Genomic DNA, 15,772 nt, shown 5'->3' on the forward strand with positions numbered 1-15,772 from the left:
CAATATGCTGTGCAAGCAAAAAGCTAATAAATTCCCAACTCAGATAACAGTAATATTCCTATTATATAGTATCCTTATGAAATAATATCCACTTTCCCTTTAAACTCAGTGTAGACTGTGTGCCTGTGCTCCATTTCCTGGTTGGGGTTATTGTCACAGATTGAGCTAACTGAAATGGTTGCAGACTGAATGACAGTTTTGCAAAGAGGAAGTAAAACTTTGTTGGTGAAAATCAACATGACGACCGTTGGGGAAACCAGAAACCCCTGAAGTGAACAGATCAATCAGTAATCAGTTAATATTTTGATCATTTACGCTTCCTTCATCGCAAACACTTCGATGAGACGCTTGAGGTTTCTGCTGTTAACTGGAACAGAAGAAGTGCCTGGTTTCCGTTGGACACCGTCTCCATGCAGACGCTGAAACATTTCCGTCAAAGCTGAAGAAAACTGGTGAGGGTCGTCACAGATGTCTTCTATTTCATCTAAAAGCCTGAAAGGATGTTTTCTCAATCAGCATCTTGCTATGATCAGTGGGGTCCAACACTAACTTGTATTTTCTGCCAAAGTTAGAACAGTCTTTTCTATTTCACAGGAGATATTTCTGGCAGTTTGTGTCTTTTGTATCTCTTCTCATTGGATTGAAGTGAGCAAGGATCATTTGGAAAAAAAAAGGGAGTCAGGTCAGAGCTCGTTTCGTCAGCATTTGAGTCATTATCTGCTGACAGTTGGTGTGATGTTTGCTACTATTGTAATCAGTCCAATCTTAAACCGGTGTGATGGTGCTATAAAGCAGCTATAAACAATATTTCTGAATTGACAATTTGATCACATGATCACTGCAGTTCCTCTCAGCTCCAGAACATAGTGGAGCAAAGAACCACATATTTCCTGTTGGAGTTGGAAGACTTGCGTATATTCAGGTGGGCAAAAACAAACGGATGATAAAATGCTGTTTAAATGCTCTTTCTCTCCCCCCTGCAGCGGCAGAGTTTCCATAATGACCCACCTCTGACGCACCTCTGGTTAAAAACTGCACACCATGATTATCTCCATCCCCTCCATCCTGCTCAGTCTGGGAGGAAAATGTCTGCTCAGCTGCGCTCTGGTGCTTCTCCAGTGGAACCACATCTGCAAAAGCTTCCTGGGAGTTTTCAGTGTTTCCCTCGCTGTCGTCGACACAATCCTGACCCTCTTTGTCACCACCCTGCACATGCACGCTGATGGATACGTCTTCCTCCTGGGTTTGAAGCTGACCTGGTACCACATATGTTTGCTGGTTCAAATCCTCGGACAGATGTGCAATGCTCTGCAGTGGCCTGTTGCAGTCGTGGCCGGTTTGGACCATTTCCTCAGAGTCACTCGGAGGTTGCAACCCGTCACTGGCAGGACCAGATTCATTGCCTGCTTGTTTGTGACCGGCCTCTTGTGGTACCTCGCTGTTCTCTACGTCTTCCTGCTGTCAGACTTCATTCCTGTCATGGAGGGTGTGTACCACACCCAGATACACCAGTGCTGGATAATCCACACCACTCAGATCCTGCAGGTTTCCATGTTTCTCCTCCTGACTCTGTGCTGTGCAGGGTTGCATGCTGGGTGCAGCACACGATTCTTAAAAAATCCTCCTTTGAAAGACCAAAGCACAGACCGGAGTAGAGCTCACTCCAGAAGAGATGTCGTTCATCAAACCATACATATATTTCTGAAGACATGGGCCCCGTTCCTGTTTTTTCTGGCCACGACCCTCCTGCTACCTGTGGGGATACCTGCATACCTGAGTCTGAACATCGCCTGGCTCTGCTTCCTCAACAGCCTTCTGATAGCGATCGTTTTATGTGCCGTCTGTCCAGTGTCGGAGGTAACGCAGGGCCTGGCAGCAGTTCCTCCTGACAGCTTCTGTGAGTGGACATTTCAATGTATCGTGTCTGTCTGTTAGTGCACCGCTTTGGCCCAGAATGAAAGGTCTCAACAACTGTTGGATGGATTGCAATGTTTGATATACATTCATGGTCCTATGAGAATGAATCCTAATGACTTTGGTGATCCCCTGACTTTATATTTATGTGCCACGAGGTTGACTTTTGTGTTTTTTTGAGTGAAATGTATGAACAACTATTAAACCGATTAACTAAAGAATGAATTGTAATATGTTTGGTGAAAGAAGAATTGTCCATCTCTCCTGAAACTAAGGTGTTGGGTTCAGCAGGAGCCATTTTGAAGTCAAATGTGTCAGAGGGCTTTCTGCGATTATGCTGAAAAGCTGCAGTAAATATAAATATGAAATTACAAACACAATTGTTACACTCAGATTTTGCAGCCTTGCTATCAAAATAAGATGAAACTTAAGCCAGTATAATATACCATGAGATATACTTCTCACCAGTACATTGACTCAAGTACTGTGCTTAGGCAACATTTTTAAAGTACTTGCATGTTATTCAAGACCGTTCATTTTCTGCTACTTTCACTACATTTGAGGGAGATATTGTACTTTCTACTCCACTACATTTACTTGATAACTTTAGTTACTTTACAGATTCATATTAAGAATACAAAATATAATCAACAAATATAATATACCAATAAGAGGGGAATTCACAAGCTACCCAGCAGTATATAAAGTAATATATATAAACTATAGCTGCAAGTAGCGATTCCCGAGTTCAAGCCAACACAGACTGATTAGAAGTTGAGAGCTGTAAATGGTCTTAATCTTTTACACTTCCACATGTGCACTAATGATAACGCATGTTCCAACAACTTCATTGTAAATACCCCTCGTTGGTGATGTTTGGACACATTTTTATTGATTTATGGCCATATTTAAACCAAGCCCATGGACATGTGTGGAACTTAAGGTGCGTCCTTCTGAGCGGTTTTCATCCTGCGAGTTTTTTGTTGATTGGACAAACAATTTCTGATTTATAGTCTAATTTGTGTCGCATCCATTTGAACTTCTAACATTAACCCAATGCAATATTTAGATGGTGAATATATTAATGCATCAATAATTATAATACAATAATATAATGTACATTTTTCTGAAATGGACTATTGAATGCAAAATGACTACTTTTACTGTTGGTACTTTCAGAATATTTGATAATATTTTAAACAATACTTTTACTCTAAAGAGTATTTCTACACTAGTATAAAATTATTTGAGTACCTCTTGCAATACTGCTCGTCACATATTCAGGGCTTCTATTATGATTATTTTAATTATAGATTCATCTGCCCAAATGTTCACTTCACTATCTAAAAGACGAAGAAAAAACAGAAATCTTAACATTTGAGTGGAACGAGCTCAGTTTGTCATTTTTAACGAGTCAAACGTTGTCTGTTGATCCCCTAACGATTGACTGACCAGCTGTTGCAGCTCTAAAACATATTTGTGTATGTAAAGGTTGACATGCTCTGGCTCGGGAGATGACGCTCTTTTTTGTTTACGCAACACAAAACACTTGTTTGTTCATATTGGGTTGACTCGAATCTTAAGCAAATAAGGAAGTGACGAGGGCAAATAAAAAAGGCAACAGACCACATTGGTTTGACACTACAGAACTTTACTTGAATTTGATCCAAGTTCATTATCTATACAGGGTATATATTTACAAGATCCGAAATCAGGGAAGGGCAAAAACAGAAAAAAAAAAAAACACTAGATACAACTGAGGTATTAGCTAAAAGCATTTACAGGTATGTCATTTACTAGTAAATATCAATGATGATAAACAGTTAGAGATGCAGCTTCTTCTGCTTAAAAAACATATATTTTTATATCACAACATGAGGTAGGAGAACAGTGTCTCGATTCATGCAAGAACAAAAGTCTCATCACACTGTAGTATTGGCAACGTAGTATGCAATGGTCAAACACACACACACACTGTGTTTCATGTTTCAGAACAGCATCGAAGGGGAAAAGGGTTCTTTTTTTAGCAAAGCCATGATATATAATATATATATATATATATATATATATATATATTTCATCAATAGCAGGATGTCTACATTAAAAACCTGGTGCAGCTATTCTTAGTAACCAGGGATCTGTGTGATCAATCATCAATGCAACTTCCTGGCGTCTCCCACACTGGCACAGAATAATTACACAGCCGACTGCAAAGCACACCTTCTGCAACAGTTCACAGTTCACACGTGTTCTCCACATAGCCGGGAAGCAACGAGCAGGTAAAACCTGTACTCAAATGTGTCCACGTGGTGAGACTCTGCTCGCTTCAAAATTGTGTTCTTGTCTGTTGGGCAAACTTCACACCTGTAAAAATTCTGTACAAAGCATATCCAAGTTCTCATAACACTGCAAAATACAAAAAAAGGCCCAGCAAACAGTGTCACATGAGACTTTCCTCCCCTTTCAGTTTCAAATGATGGACTCTGATTAAAGAACCTAAACAACGGCACCTTGTGTATAAAATGCAAATTACACAAATTTAGTTATCTGCTCGTGTGATGAATTGAAAGACATTGTTTGGTGCCTCTTAAGAGGTAATTAAGTCAGTAAAACTAATACTGATTATCTTTTAAGTGATGTTTACACATCCAGACAGGAATAAATGATCAGAACCAGAAAAGATAAGTACACAACCAGAGCTACACAAGCACGTTTTCCTCTCGTTCCCTTTACAAAGCTGCTGTGCTTCAATCAGACGTGGCGCACACACACACACACACACACACACACACACACACACACACACACACACTTTCCAAATCACATTAGGCTACATTTTATGTTCTTCATAATCTGAATTTATAGCTCGTCAACCTCTAAACCAGTAATGATATAAAACTTGCACATGTTCAATGTTCATGCATATGAGCCGCCTTAATAGTCTGTGCGTTACGTGAGGGGGGGAACATCTTCTTCTTCTTCTTCTTCTTTTTTACACAATGAAAAAAATTATAAATTGGCCCGGTGACACAAAATTTAAGGGGCAGCAAAACATGCATAAAAAAGAAAAAACATTTTTTGTTTGTTTTCTTTTTTTGCCAAAATGCATTTTCTTAAACAAATGTTTCATTTTCAATTTATCTCAGAGGGGGGGGGGGGGGGGGGCTCGTTACATCACACGATCAACAGTCCGTCAAGATGAAATCCACAAAAATAAAAGAAAATGCATCATTTCAGAAAAGGGGGCAAAGTGTGTAACAAAGTATTATATTCCTATTTCGCCTTTGTCTTGTATCATGTGTCAGTAAACCATGCGTTCCCCCCCCCCCAAAAAACCTGCTCGACGACTCACGTCAAGTTCTGATAACTATTTTAAAAAAGAAAGCAAAAACATCTGAAGCCTTAGTTCTGGTCCAATTTCTAAAACCTTTTGAAGATTTTTCATAGAAGAACAGTTAATATATTAATGACTACTGTATTTACAGAGTGAATATAAATCTTTAGTTAATACGTTAAATATTTTCTTTCATAATTTCAATAAACTGGAACAGTAGAGTGTACATTAGCGGCGTGGGTTTGATTGGACTGGCTTGCGCCTGCTTTCATGACAATCAACAAACCACAACTGTACTCTGGTCTTTATCGTCCGTTATTGTGAAGGAAGCCGTGTACGAAAATCTGCATTCAACAGGATGGAGCACAGTGGAATGTCTATTCATTTGCATTTATAGCAGATGCATAAAAAAAAAGCTCAAGAGTTTAGCTGAGGCCGATCCCCACAATTATTTACACACACACTCACACACACACTCATACACTTGCTTACAGGGATCTCCTTAGTGGCAATAAAAAGCGCTTTTGCCTGGCAACTGACACAATAAAAGTCCTCTCTTCCTCTCCTGGGCATCTACAAAACACTGCACAACCCCAGCTGATCTGGCACTGGAGATGGATGGATGGACGGGTATGTGTGAGTGAGTGACGCTCGTTTCGTGAGAGGGTGTTGAGAGATTGGTGGGTGGGGGGGTGGAGCCTGTAGTCTCACCCAGAGGCCCACAGACTACAACAGCTGCCCCCATTCTGACTGCACTAAACAAAAAGAGGGCTCCCTCTGTACCCCTGGCGTCTGGGCCACCCAGCCCGCTGCACCCCCAGCGCTCCCCTCTCTTCCTCTTCCTGCCCAGTGCTGTTTGTTCAGCCAGGCAGAATAACGTGAAGCTGGGGCCGGACCCGAGGCCCAAAACCGGACTAACTGCTTTCACCTGCGACCCACATTCTGAAGACAACGCTCTGACAAACAGGGTGGTGGATAAAAACCGTCTGCTGACAATGAAGTCAAATGATACAAAAAAAAGAGAGAAGCCCAGAAAACAAAACAGGGGCCAGACTGGTGCTTTGATCATCTGCTGGGAACGCTGGGGCCCATTGTTCTGCCTGAATGCCTGGACCGCACTGACACACTCGAGTGTGTGTGTGTGTGCGGTCATGTAAGGATGTCGCATGTATTATGGTATGGCAGTACAGCTACCGCACATGTGAGACGCTGCTTTTCCCTCTTTCTTAGGAAAGCTACACTGGTTCAACCAGCCCTCCCCCCGCGTCCAGACACATTCCTCTCCCTGGGGATTCTGGGGGAGGAGAGCGTATTAAGTGCAAAACACTGCTTGTGGGCTTCTTCATGCCAAGTCTGAAAAGAGCACAGTGTTTCCTGTCTAGCCTAAAGTGGGTGAAAACCACAGTGTTATGGAGTTTCCCAGCAGAGTGCAACGGCACTAGCGTACAGCGGTGAAAGGTGTGTGTGTGGAGAGGAGACACTGGATCAACCGACAGACTGTTTAGTCTACGACAGGAGAGTCCAGGTGCTGCACAGCAGAGTGAAGAGGGGGAAGTAGCCTGTGTGAGGAGCAGCTGGGGTCCAGGCCAGACGATTTGCTAGCTAGCTACCTTGTGGGGGGGGGGGGGGGGGGGGTCACACTCAAACCACTCATTTCAAGTTCAGCGTCACTATTGGCATATTTTCATGAGGTTTTTTACGACATCTGCAAAATGTCTTGTTTTTTTTGTACAGTAAAGGTCTTTCTCCTCCGGAGAGATTTAATATTCTTCGACATGTTGTTACACCTTTTTTCTCTCTGTTTTCATAAGGAGCAGGAAAAGCAGTATGGAACTGTCCATGCAGTTTCCTGCAGTCGCTGGTACTTGAGCGTTTGGGCCGCAAGTACAGAGACGAAGAAGGGGCAGCGCAACCAGCCGCCATTACGTGTCCGAGGACACCGGCTGCTGTGCCAGGTAGTAGCATGAAGTGACGCCCGGGACGAGTCTGCGTCTGAGCTTAAGTCTGAAACCTCAAAGTCTTTAGCTCCAGGATCCAGAGAGAGCAAGAAGGGATGGGGGCGAGGCAGGTGACAATTGTGGGAAGGGTCGAGTTGGTCTCTACTTGACCGTCAACGTCTAAAGCAGCTGTTTGTTCAGTAAAAACTATAAATTAAATCAAACATACATGCCCCAAAAAATCTTTAAATACTGTTTAAAGAGAGGAGGGAGAAAAAAAAAAAGAAATAATAATAAAGAAACACAACATTACAAAACCAAAATTCAGTCCTACATTGAAACAAAAGGGTGGGGGTGAACTTAAAAAACAGCCCAAGGAGATGAAAAGCTCCTTTTCTGCTTTAGGCTGATTTGTTTGTGTCTGTAGAGTTGGCGGGTGATTGGGAGCGGAATGAGGGAGGCGCCTGAAGGGGGGGTGGCAGTTACTTTTGGCCAGCCGCTGGGGCCTCTGAGAAGGAGGAGGGCGGGCAGTGGGCGTTAGGGGGTCCGGCTGAAGGGGTAAGAGGAGGAGAGGGGCTGCCTCCCACCGTGGCAGAATGGACCATCTGCTGCTTGAGCTGGGCGATCGTGTGCTCGAGCTTTTCCCGCGCCTCACGCTCCCTGCGCAGCTCCTCCTGCAGCTCCTGCCGGTCCGTCTCTGCTCGCTCCAGCCTCTGACGTAACTCCGACAACTGTGGGGGTGGGAGGAGGGGGGGGGGGGGGGGGGGGAGAGAGACATGAGGTCAACGGATGTCTACAGTACTTTTCGTCTCACACATTTAACAATAATCTGTCGTTAAGTCACGCTTAGACGTGCTGTTGATGTCGAGGTTGAGTGGGAATGATGCCGCGTCGGACAATACAAAACTCCATCAAGATTTTCAGGGATTCTTTTTAATCTCTTGCCATCAGAAACTCAAAAAATACATCAAGACAAGTACACAAAACGGACCCAACACACAACATTTAGACGACAAACAGATAGTTAGCTAGCAGGCTATCGTAACAGACTGTGCACAGTGTAGCAGATAGGCTATCTACTGGTGTTGCACTGTATCTTGTGACTGTCAAGACGCAGACACGTTGTGATTGGAGAGACCTTAACCCTCATTACTTGTCACTCTGTCAGGCATCCAGTCCTTAACCTTGTTTACTACAGCCTGCTGTGCTGCTGTTAGCCAAAGAAAGAGAAGAGAAAAGAGCCCCAATAATAATAATCATGTGTGATTTCAACATCAAACAAGAAAAGATTTAGAAGACATTCTCGATTCTTTCGTTTCAAGTTCGATTAACTTCTGTGTTTTTAATTCAGACTTTGGAAATGTGTGTTGAACTGGTAAATTACTTCAGACAATGTCTAGTTTCAGGCTAATATTAATCTCATAGCCACACAAACACGTGCACACCCCCTTTCCTAGCTAACTGGCAGACATCCTGTTTTTGAAGCCGAAGGAGGCGGAGCAGCTTCAAGGACAGACAGGAGGGGGAGGCTGCAGACCAACATAACATAATCTATCTGGAGATAAGTCGAGTGGAAACCCAAACAAAGGCTCTGCAGGAGAGTGCGCATGCGTGCGTGTGTCTTCAACAGCAAAGTGACTCATATAGGACAGGAAAGGTATGGTAGAAAAAAAAAATTGTCAATATCTTTTCAGCAGCATCACAAAGTGTTCATGGTAATAAATTGAAAACAAAGTGAATAAATTAGTTGTAAATGCTTAGAAAATGAAAGGAGGCATCAATATGTAGAGCACCGCAGTGATGCTTCCTTTAGTTTGATTGGAGCACTGTGGCGTCCGAGATAAAAAATGCCATATGTTAGGAGAGCCAATGTGCAGACTGTGTGTGTCACTGTGATTCACTCTGAATGTTTCTGATGCCAAAATCGGTGCCGTGCGTGCGCGCGTTCCCTGCTAAGTCCATACCTGTGCAGCGTAGTGGGCCTCTTGCTGGCGCTGGGACCCCGGCTCGCAGGCGCAGGCCTGCTGCCGGAGCTGCTCCAGACGGGTCTCCAGCTCCAGCTGTTCCTGGCGGGCCTGGCTGAGCTGCCGCGCTTGCTCGCTGTGCACCGCCTCCAGCTCGCTGCGCAGCTCCCGCTGCTCGGCGCTCAGCTCCCGTAGCCTCGCCGCCTCGCCCCCGCGCACCGCCTCCAGCTCCTGGAGATACAGGGGGAAATAACAATGAACATGTGATATTTCACTGACCCTTTGTAGAGTAAAGTGCTATGAATGTCAGCCCCTCCGCAGAGAGGCCGGATGTTTGATACCACAACGGCAGTAGAAGTGGAAAAAGAGGACAGACTACAAAGTGAAGGTTTTGTGTAGGCCTATACACATTTTATCATATATTTTATCATCAATATTTTACAATACAAATGCAAATCTCTCAAGCATCCCAGTGGTGGGTTTAAATGCAGGGACATAATTCAGCCGTAGATGTTAACGTCACCACAATGTAGGTCAACTCTATTTCCATATGTCAAAATAGAAATTAAACTTGAGTGTGTGAATAATATACAATATGTTATACAACAGTGAAACATTGTAATTTACATAAACAGGGTTGCTGACTTGTTTTGACAAATTGCAGAAGCATCTGATACCAACATTCAGGCTTGAGGCTGATACTTGTTTAGGCTACAGGAGAGCGAGGGAGGGGTCAGTGGAAGGTGAGCATCGAGGACACTTTTAATAGGCCAGGACAGTCGTGGTCTCAGTCGGAGGCTCATTTATCTCGAGTCTTTGTTCTTTTTTACGACCGCCAACTCACCATTTCCAGCTGCAGCTGCTTGTGCAGGGTGGAGTTGAGCTTCTCCTGCTGCCTGCTGTACATCTGCATGATCTCCACCACGATTCTGTCCTTGTCGTCCTCCAGCCCCCCCGCCGCAGCGACGCTCATGGCAAAGCCCATGTCCGTAGACGCTACTTCCGTTACCGGCGACGACAACGACACGGGAGGAGGAGGGGGGGTGTGGGCGGCTGTCTTGCAGCTCTGGCTGCTTGTCTCCATGGAAACTGCCTGGGTTTGGCATTCCCGCTCACTGGTCGAGGCGGCGGCGGCACGTTGGGATTTGGCCTCTTCGGCGCCAGCAGCGGCGACGGGAGGCGACGCATGAAGATCTGTGGAGGGAGGAAGAGGAAGGAGTTTTAAAACAAAAACAAAAAGAAATGAGGAGGTGGTTGAAAGACAGGAAGTGCGAGTCGAGCTCGTGCACACGCTCCCGCCTACACTGAGGTAACACCCTCGCACAACCTCATAAAAGCTCACACCACTTTCTCCGCGTGAGCGCAAGCACGGCATGGCAACAGCAGAGGAACCAAACACTCACCCAGAAATTCTGTGTGTGTGTGTGTACCCTCAGACACAGAGAAAGAAGAGAGAGAGAAATAAAGGGCCTTGCGTGGGAGCTACGCCACTCTGCGTGGGCTCCTCCTCTGTTCAAACTCTCGTTCCCTCACTTTAAAGGTGTACATCACGGGATGAGGATCAAACAGGCGGTGTCACACTCTCACACACAAACGTGTACAGAAGCTGCCGTGGGGCATGTGTAGGGCTACTAATGATGGTGTGTTTGAAGGTATAAGCTCAGAGACAGAAAGAGAAGACGAAATAGTGAAAGAGAGCATGACAAAGGCCAGAATAATCTATTCATAAAGTGTGTGTGTGACAGGAAATATGATGCTCTGTACACAGCATGCCTGGCACTGGAGAGGACACTTATTTACCAACTCAAACTAACTTGCGCATGTGCACACACAACAGGAGTGGTTCATTTGGACGTGGATCAAAAGGAAATAAGCAGGGGAGAGAGAGAGAGAGAGAGAGAGAGAGAGAGAGAGAGAGAGAGAGAGAGAGAGAGAGAGAGAGAGAGAGAGAGAGAGAGAGAGAGAGAGAGAGAGAGAGAGAGAGAGAGAGAGAGAGAGAGAGAGAGAGAGAGAGAGAGAGAGAGAGAGAGAGAGAGAGAGAGAAACTGGAGGAGGAAATCATTCAATAAGAAGGAAAAGAAGAGAATGAAAAGGAAAAAGGGGAGGGGGGGTGACAGCAGACTGTGAGGGAGGTGGAGATGAAGAGAGCAAGAGAAGAAAGAGACATGGATGGATGGGAGAGGAAGCAGGCAGAGCACGGACTCACAGAGGATGTGGAAAACGCTGCCAGGAGAAAAATAGTGGATGAGAGGATGGACGGAAGAGAGACGGATTGGTTGGAGAAGAAAAAGGGGAGCAGAAACGCCCGAGAGAGCGAGAGCGAGAGAGCGACAGAGCGAGACAGAGAGACACAGCCTGGCAGTCAGACGTGGCGTAATAATGGTAGACGGAAAACCATTCCCATGATTCACACTCTCTCACTCTAAATATATACACACGTCTTATTAATTCAGGAGTATTAAACACACGTCAACATGCACATAGACACACAGGGTAGAGAAGAGGTCGCTGCCATTTCCACCACTCTTGTTCATCAATACTGAGGTGCCCCCAGAGTCTTTATGTGAAGGTCAATGCATGATTATGTGCATGGCTGCAGGCTGGAAGTGTGTGCATGAATGTGTGTGCATGAATGTGTGTGTGAGTGTTGGATGGTAGTTGACTGTAGGATGTATGTTTACAGTAAGAGCACGTGTCTGCTCTGCATGTCTCTTCTACTTATGCATGTGAATGGCTTGCTGTATGCGTGTCATGTATTTATAGTAGCCGTGTTTATGTTTCTAGTGTACACACGAGTAGTTATGAAGTACTATTTAAATGATCAAATATCAACAGCGTTGTCTGTCTCTTGTTGTTGGTGGAAATACTTAAACATTTTTAACTCAAAAGGCCACGCACTGTCTTTGCCCCAGAGCTTTCAACCAGCTTTTATTAAACTATTCATTCAATGTTAATATACTGTTTATGAATTCTGAATAAGGGACATTAACGTAACATATTACTCAAGTTTCAAACAGTTTTGAAGGACGTATATATTATAGAATGGACTATCAATCATTATCGTTTTCCAGGAGCAAAGAGAAACGTGGTTAAAAAGTGGATTCACGGTTTATTAGTACTACTCTGTGTTAATATCACAACCATTTCTATTGCCTTCACCATCCATCTCCTGTTGGGTAACGTAGCTAGAACACGTGAGCGTTCAGCTAATATTAGCGTGTTCTAAAACTAATAATTTAATAAACAAACTGCGTGCCTGTGTTTAGCTCTGCTCTTGTCCGTTTTTTACCTGCATGAACACACTTATTGGAGAGTGTAGGTCGTCGAGTAAGACACGGTATTATTCTATTTTAGTTTAATAGATTTGAGTGCAGCGGTTGACAGAATGGATCATAAAATAAAAACCGAAGCCCTGGAGAAGCGAACTCGTATCCTATCTAACAGGACGACAATGCTCAGTATATCTTGGGAACTTTATGGAAAATGTACATTACATTTGATCACATTTTACTTCTTGCTCCACAGTATAGTACCTATAGTACCTCTCTGACCTGCTTATCCAATATCAGACCTCTTAGGTTATCTGGCTCAGGCCTTGTGGTTGTTCAAAGGTTAAATACAAAGTTAGTGAGGTGGCTTTTAGTTTTTATGGTTGTAGTTTTTATTGCATTTGAATTTGACTTGCTTTGGTTGAGTAAAGTGATAAAGTGGTTTGTAATTTGGCATCACTGCAGCGTGTTTACGGTTGCCAATGCGAGTGGACTCTGTGTGCATTAGTGTGTGTGGCGTTACTAACCCATGGGTGGCTCGTCGTGGCCCAGCACTCTGTGGCTGTAGTGGTGTTTGAGCAGCGCTCCGAACATCTCGGGGCTCATCTCCGCCTCCCTTTGCAGAGACACGTTGGGAGCCAGCATCTTATCGTATGTGTACAGGTAGTAGCTGGCAGAGAGAGAGAGAGAGAGATAAAGAAAGAAGACACATAAAGAACTGAACTGACTACACATGTACATAAACATTTTAAAATGAACTGATAAGAATACTGAACATACAACAGCATTAAAATGTAATTTTCTGTTTTTTCCGATGACATAAAGGTGGCGTATGCTGCATCTGTTTTCTCTTTGTTTTTATCATTCTAGTCATAATGGTAGCAGTATCACCTTTCACATACTCTGCAGTAAACGTCGTAAAATGTTACGAGTTATGGACTTTGCAATGCTCATATACATAAAGCTACACATACACCTGCAATAACTCATGTGGCCCTTTTAAACTCTCCAGCAATAAAACGCAGCTGAATCAGAGTAACAAAAGAAAAGTAATTTGGTAGCGGCTCAGCCTCCGGTAACTGCAGCATCTGAAGAGCTGGAAACACAGTGTGGAACACGGACACTTCTTATCGTCCGTTTACAGGATCTCGGCCTAAACGGACCTTTCGGCTTATCACCAATGTCCAGGTAGTGGGTACAACTGAGGGAGAGATACCGCCTGGAGAAGCACTGAAGCCACTGAGCCAACACTATCTGTCTATTCCTGGCTGGATGGTGGGAAGGGAGGGAGGGAGTAGAGGGAGGAATAGGAAGAGACAGAGTGATAGAGAAGCAGATGGAGGAGAGGAGAGAAGCTCTAAACCCCTCCCCCACCAGCAGTCCCCTCCAGACAGAGCTGGAGCTGTGAACTAGGCTGAGCATGACAGCTCAGTGGGGCTCTGCCTGAAAAAAAAAAAAAAAAAAAACTACAGCACTACCAACCCAGCCTGGCTTCCTGTCCTCTGGATGGAGACTGCTCGCCTCAATGGGAATCTGAAACTCCTTCACATGAAAGATGTGATTGAATAATGTAAGCCTGGCTTGTATTTGAAAAGTGTACCGCTAATGGATTCTGCTAGAACCCAAATACCACGCAAGTCCCGGCTGGTTTGAGAGTGTAGCCGTCATGTGATGCTGGTAGGTGACCAGAACTCTAATCCTGCCAATGTGTCTGGCCTGATGTCTGTGAGCCTCCACACAGTCAGTGTGTCAAGGCGGTCACATGTAGCTGTGGTGCCATAAACCGTCTAATTCCAGTTAAAAAACGAAATCTGGGTCAGATTACTGTGTGAGCTATCAGAGCGCCATATCCAAACACAGGCTGGTGTGCTCAGGGGAGGAATGGAGGGAGGAACCGAGAAACAGAAGAGAGGAAACGAGGGCTCTGAAAAGAAAAGGGAAGTAGGGAGGGAGGGAGGGAGAGGAGTGGCACATGTGATGAAGGAGAGGAGGACGAGGAGGGAACAGAGCAGAAGTGGGATCGCAGCGCCAATTAGGGAGATTAGGGATGGGAGTTTAATTTACTCAGAAAGAAACTCAAGTCGAACTTAAACTTTACTTAGTAATTATTTTACTAAAGTAGAGAAGCAAAAAAACCACCTTCAGTATCAGAGGCAGCAGGCTAGTAAAAAATGTAAACAACTTAAACTACTTTAATGCAAGAAATCATGTGTCTTTATAAATGAAGTAGACGTGCAGTAAGCAACAACAACGTCATGTAAAAATTCAAATAATTGGTTTCAAATGTGAGAATGTACTGCTCTTCTCTCATTTTATATCTTTGTAAACTGTATCTTTGAGTAGTGGACAAAATAAGACATTTGAAGATGTCAGTTTAGTCTCTGAGAACATGTAATGGCCATTTCTCAATCATTAATCGGAAAAGTAACCTTTAGATGCTTGATAATGAACATAACCGTTAGGTGCGACTCTAAAGCGGTGTGTTGGGATTGTTTAATCAAAGTCAAGGAGGTGTAGTACCTGGGATGGACCAGGGTGGGGTGTCCTGGCTCCTCCTTGATGTCCGCGAAAAGACGATTGAACACCAGAGTAGGTGAAGATGTTTTGTCCTAAAAATAACAAAACACACAGATAAATATCACATAATACGGCAACACCGTCTCCTGAGCATTGTGTTGCAGTTACAAAAGGCACGACATGGCATCTTCCATCTACAGTTATTGATCTTAGCATACAATTTTGCAGCTGCGCAGATGAATTATCACAACGGAATTGTTGAATGCACACACGCACACACGGGGGGAGAAGCGGCAGGAGGTGGAGGGAATGTGCAGTACTGCACATGGTGCTAAATCCTAATAAAGCTAATATATGCATGCATGCATACATGTGGATGAGGGATCATCCGTCAGGCATCAGCTGGGAGAAAGAGAGTTTGTGTGTGTTTGCGTGTGTGCACATGTTGGAGAAAAGAGATAATCATAATAAAGAGGTTCTTCCTCGGTGTGTGCATGTAAAGTCGGTGTGTGCTGCGATGGGGGGGGAGGTGAAGAAGCAAAGCCCTTCAGCCGCTGTATGAGTGTATTTCCTGACAGGTCAGAGAGGAGAAGCGTGCCGCTATGAATGGGTGAGCAGGGGGTGTGTCTGTCAGTCAGGGTGGGGTGGGGAGGGGTGGTGACCCTGACAGGCCGACCTGTGTGTAGACGAGGGGGGGAAAGAGAGGTGGGGGTGTCGGAGGTGATGGAGGGGTGGTTGGATAGGAAGGGAGCCGACGACTGACCTTTCTTTCAGGGTCGGCATCATTCAACTTGCTGCTGGGGGAGCAGAGATCTGCTGAGGGTTTCCTCACCTGGC

The 15,772-nt window shown here is 44.5% G+C and overlaps 2 protein-coding genes across 2 annotated transcripts in view; one reads left to right on the plus strand and one right to left on the minus strand.

Moving 5' to 3' along the window:
* The first annotated feature begins 138 nt into the window (after positions 1-138).
* gpr160 (G protein-coupled receptor 160) lies at positions 139-2,135 on the plus strand. Its single transcript, XM_076097205.1, has 2 exons — positions 139-452; positions 984-2,135. Exon 2 carries the CDS (start codon positions 1,042-1,044, stop codon positions 1,933-1,935), a length of 894 nt encoding a protein of 297 aa, XP_075953320.1. The 5' UTR covers positions 139-452; positions 984-1,041; the 3' UTR covers positions 1,936-2,135.
* Positions 2,136-3,544: 1,409 nt separating this feature from the next.
* The window catches only part of skila (SKI-like proto-oncogene a), a 33,442-nt gene continuing 21,214 nt past the window's right edge, over positions 3,545-15,772 (minus strand). The window contains exons 3-8 of the mRNA XM_076097204.1: positions 15,699-15,772; positions 14,939-15,027; positions 12,946-13,088; positions 9,994-10,343; positions 9,150-9,380; positions 3,545-7,916 (exon numbers count right to left, since the gene is read on the minus strand). The exon at positions 15,699-15,772 is cut by the window's right edge and continues 22 nt beyond it. Of these exons, the coding sequence (XP_075953319.1) occupies positions 7,668-7,916; positions 9,150-9,380; positions 9,994-10,343; positions 12,946-13,088; positions 14,939-15,027; positions 15,699-15,772 (1,136 nt within the window). The 3' untranslated portion in view covers positions 3,545-7,667. The remainder of the gene's footprint in view (positions 7,917-9,149; positions 9,381-9,993; positions 10,344-12,945; positions 13,089-14,938; positions 15,028-15,698) is intronic.

Source organism: Anarhichas minor, unplaced genomic scaffold (assembly GCF_050575085.1).
Source record: "Anarhichas minor isolate MPS153535 unplaced genomic scaffold, ASM5057508v1 ptg000024l, whole genome shotgun sequence".
In the NCBI taxonomy this organism is placed as follows: Eukaryota; Metazoa; Chordata; class Actinopteri; order Perciformes; family Anarhichadidae; genus Anarhichas; species Anarhichas minor.

Excerpts from the sequence above, each read along its gene's own strand:
- gpr160 (XM_076097205.1), top strand. The coding sequence starts at position 1,042 with ATGATTATCTCCATCCCCTCCATCCTGCTCAGTCTGGGAGGAAAATGT.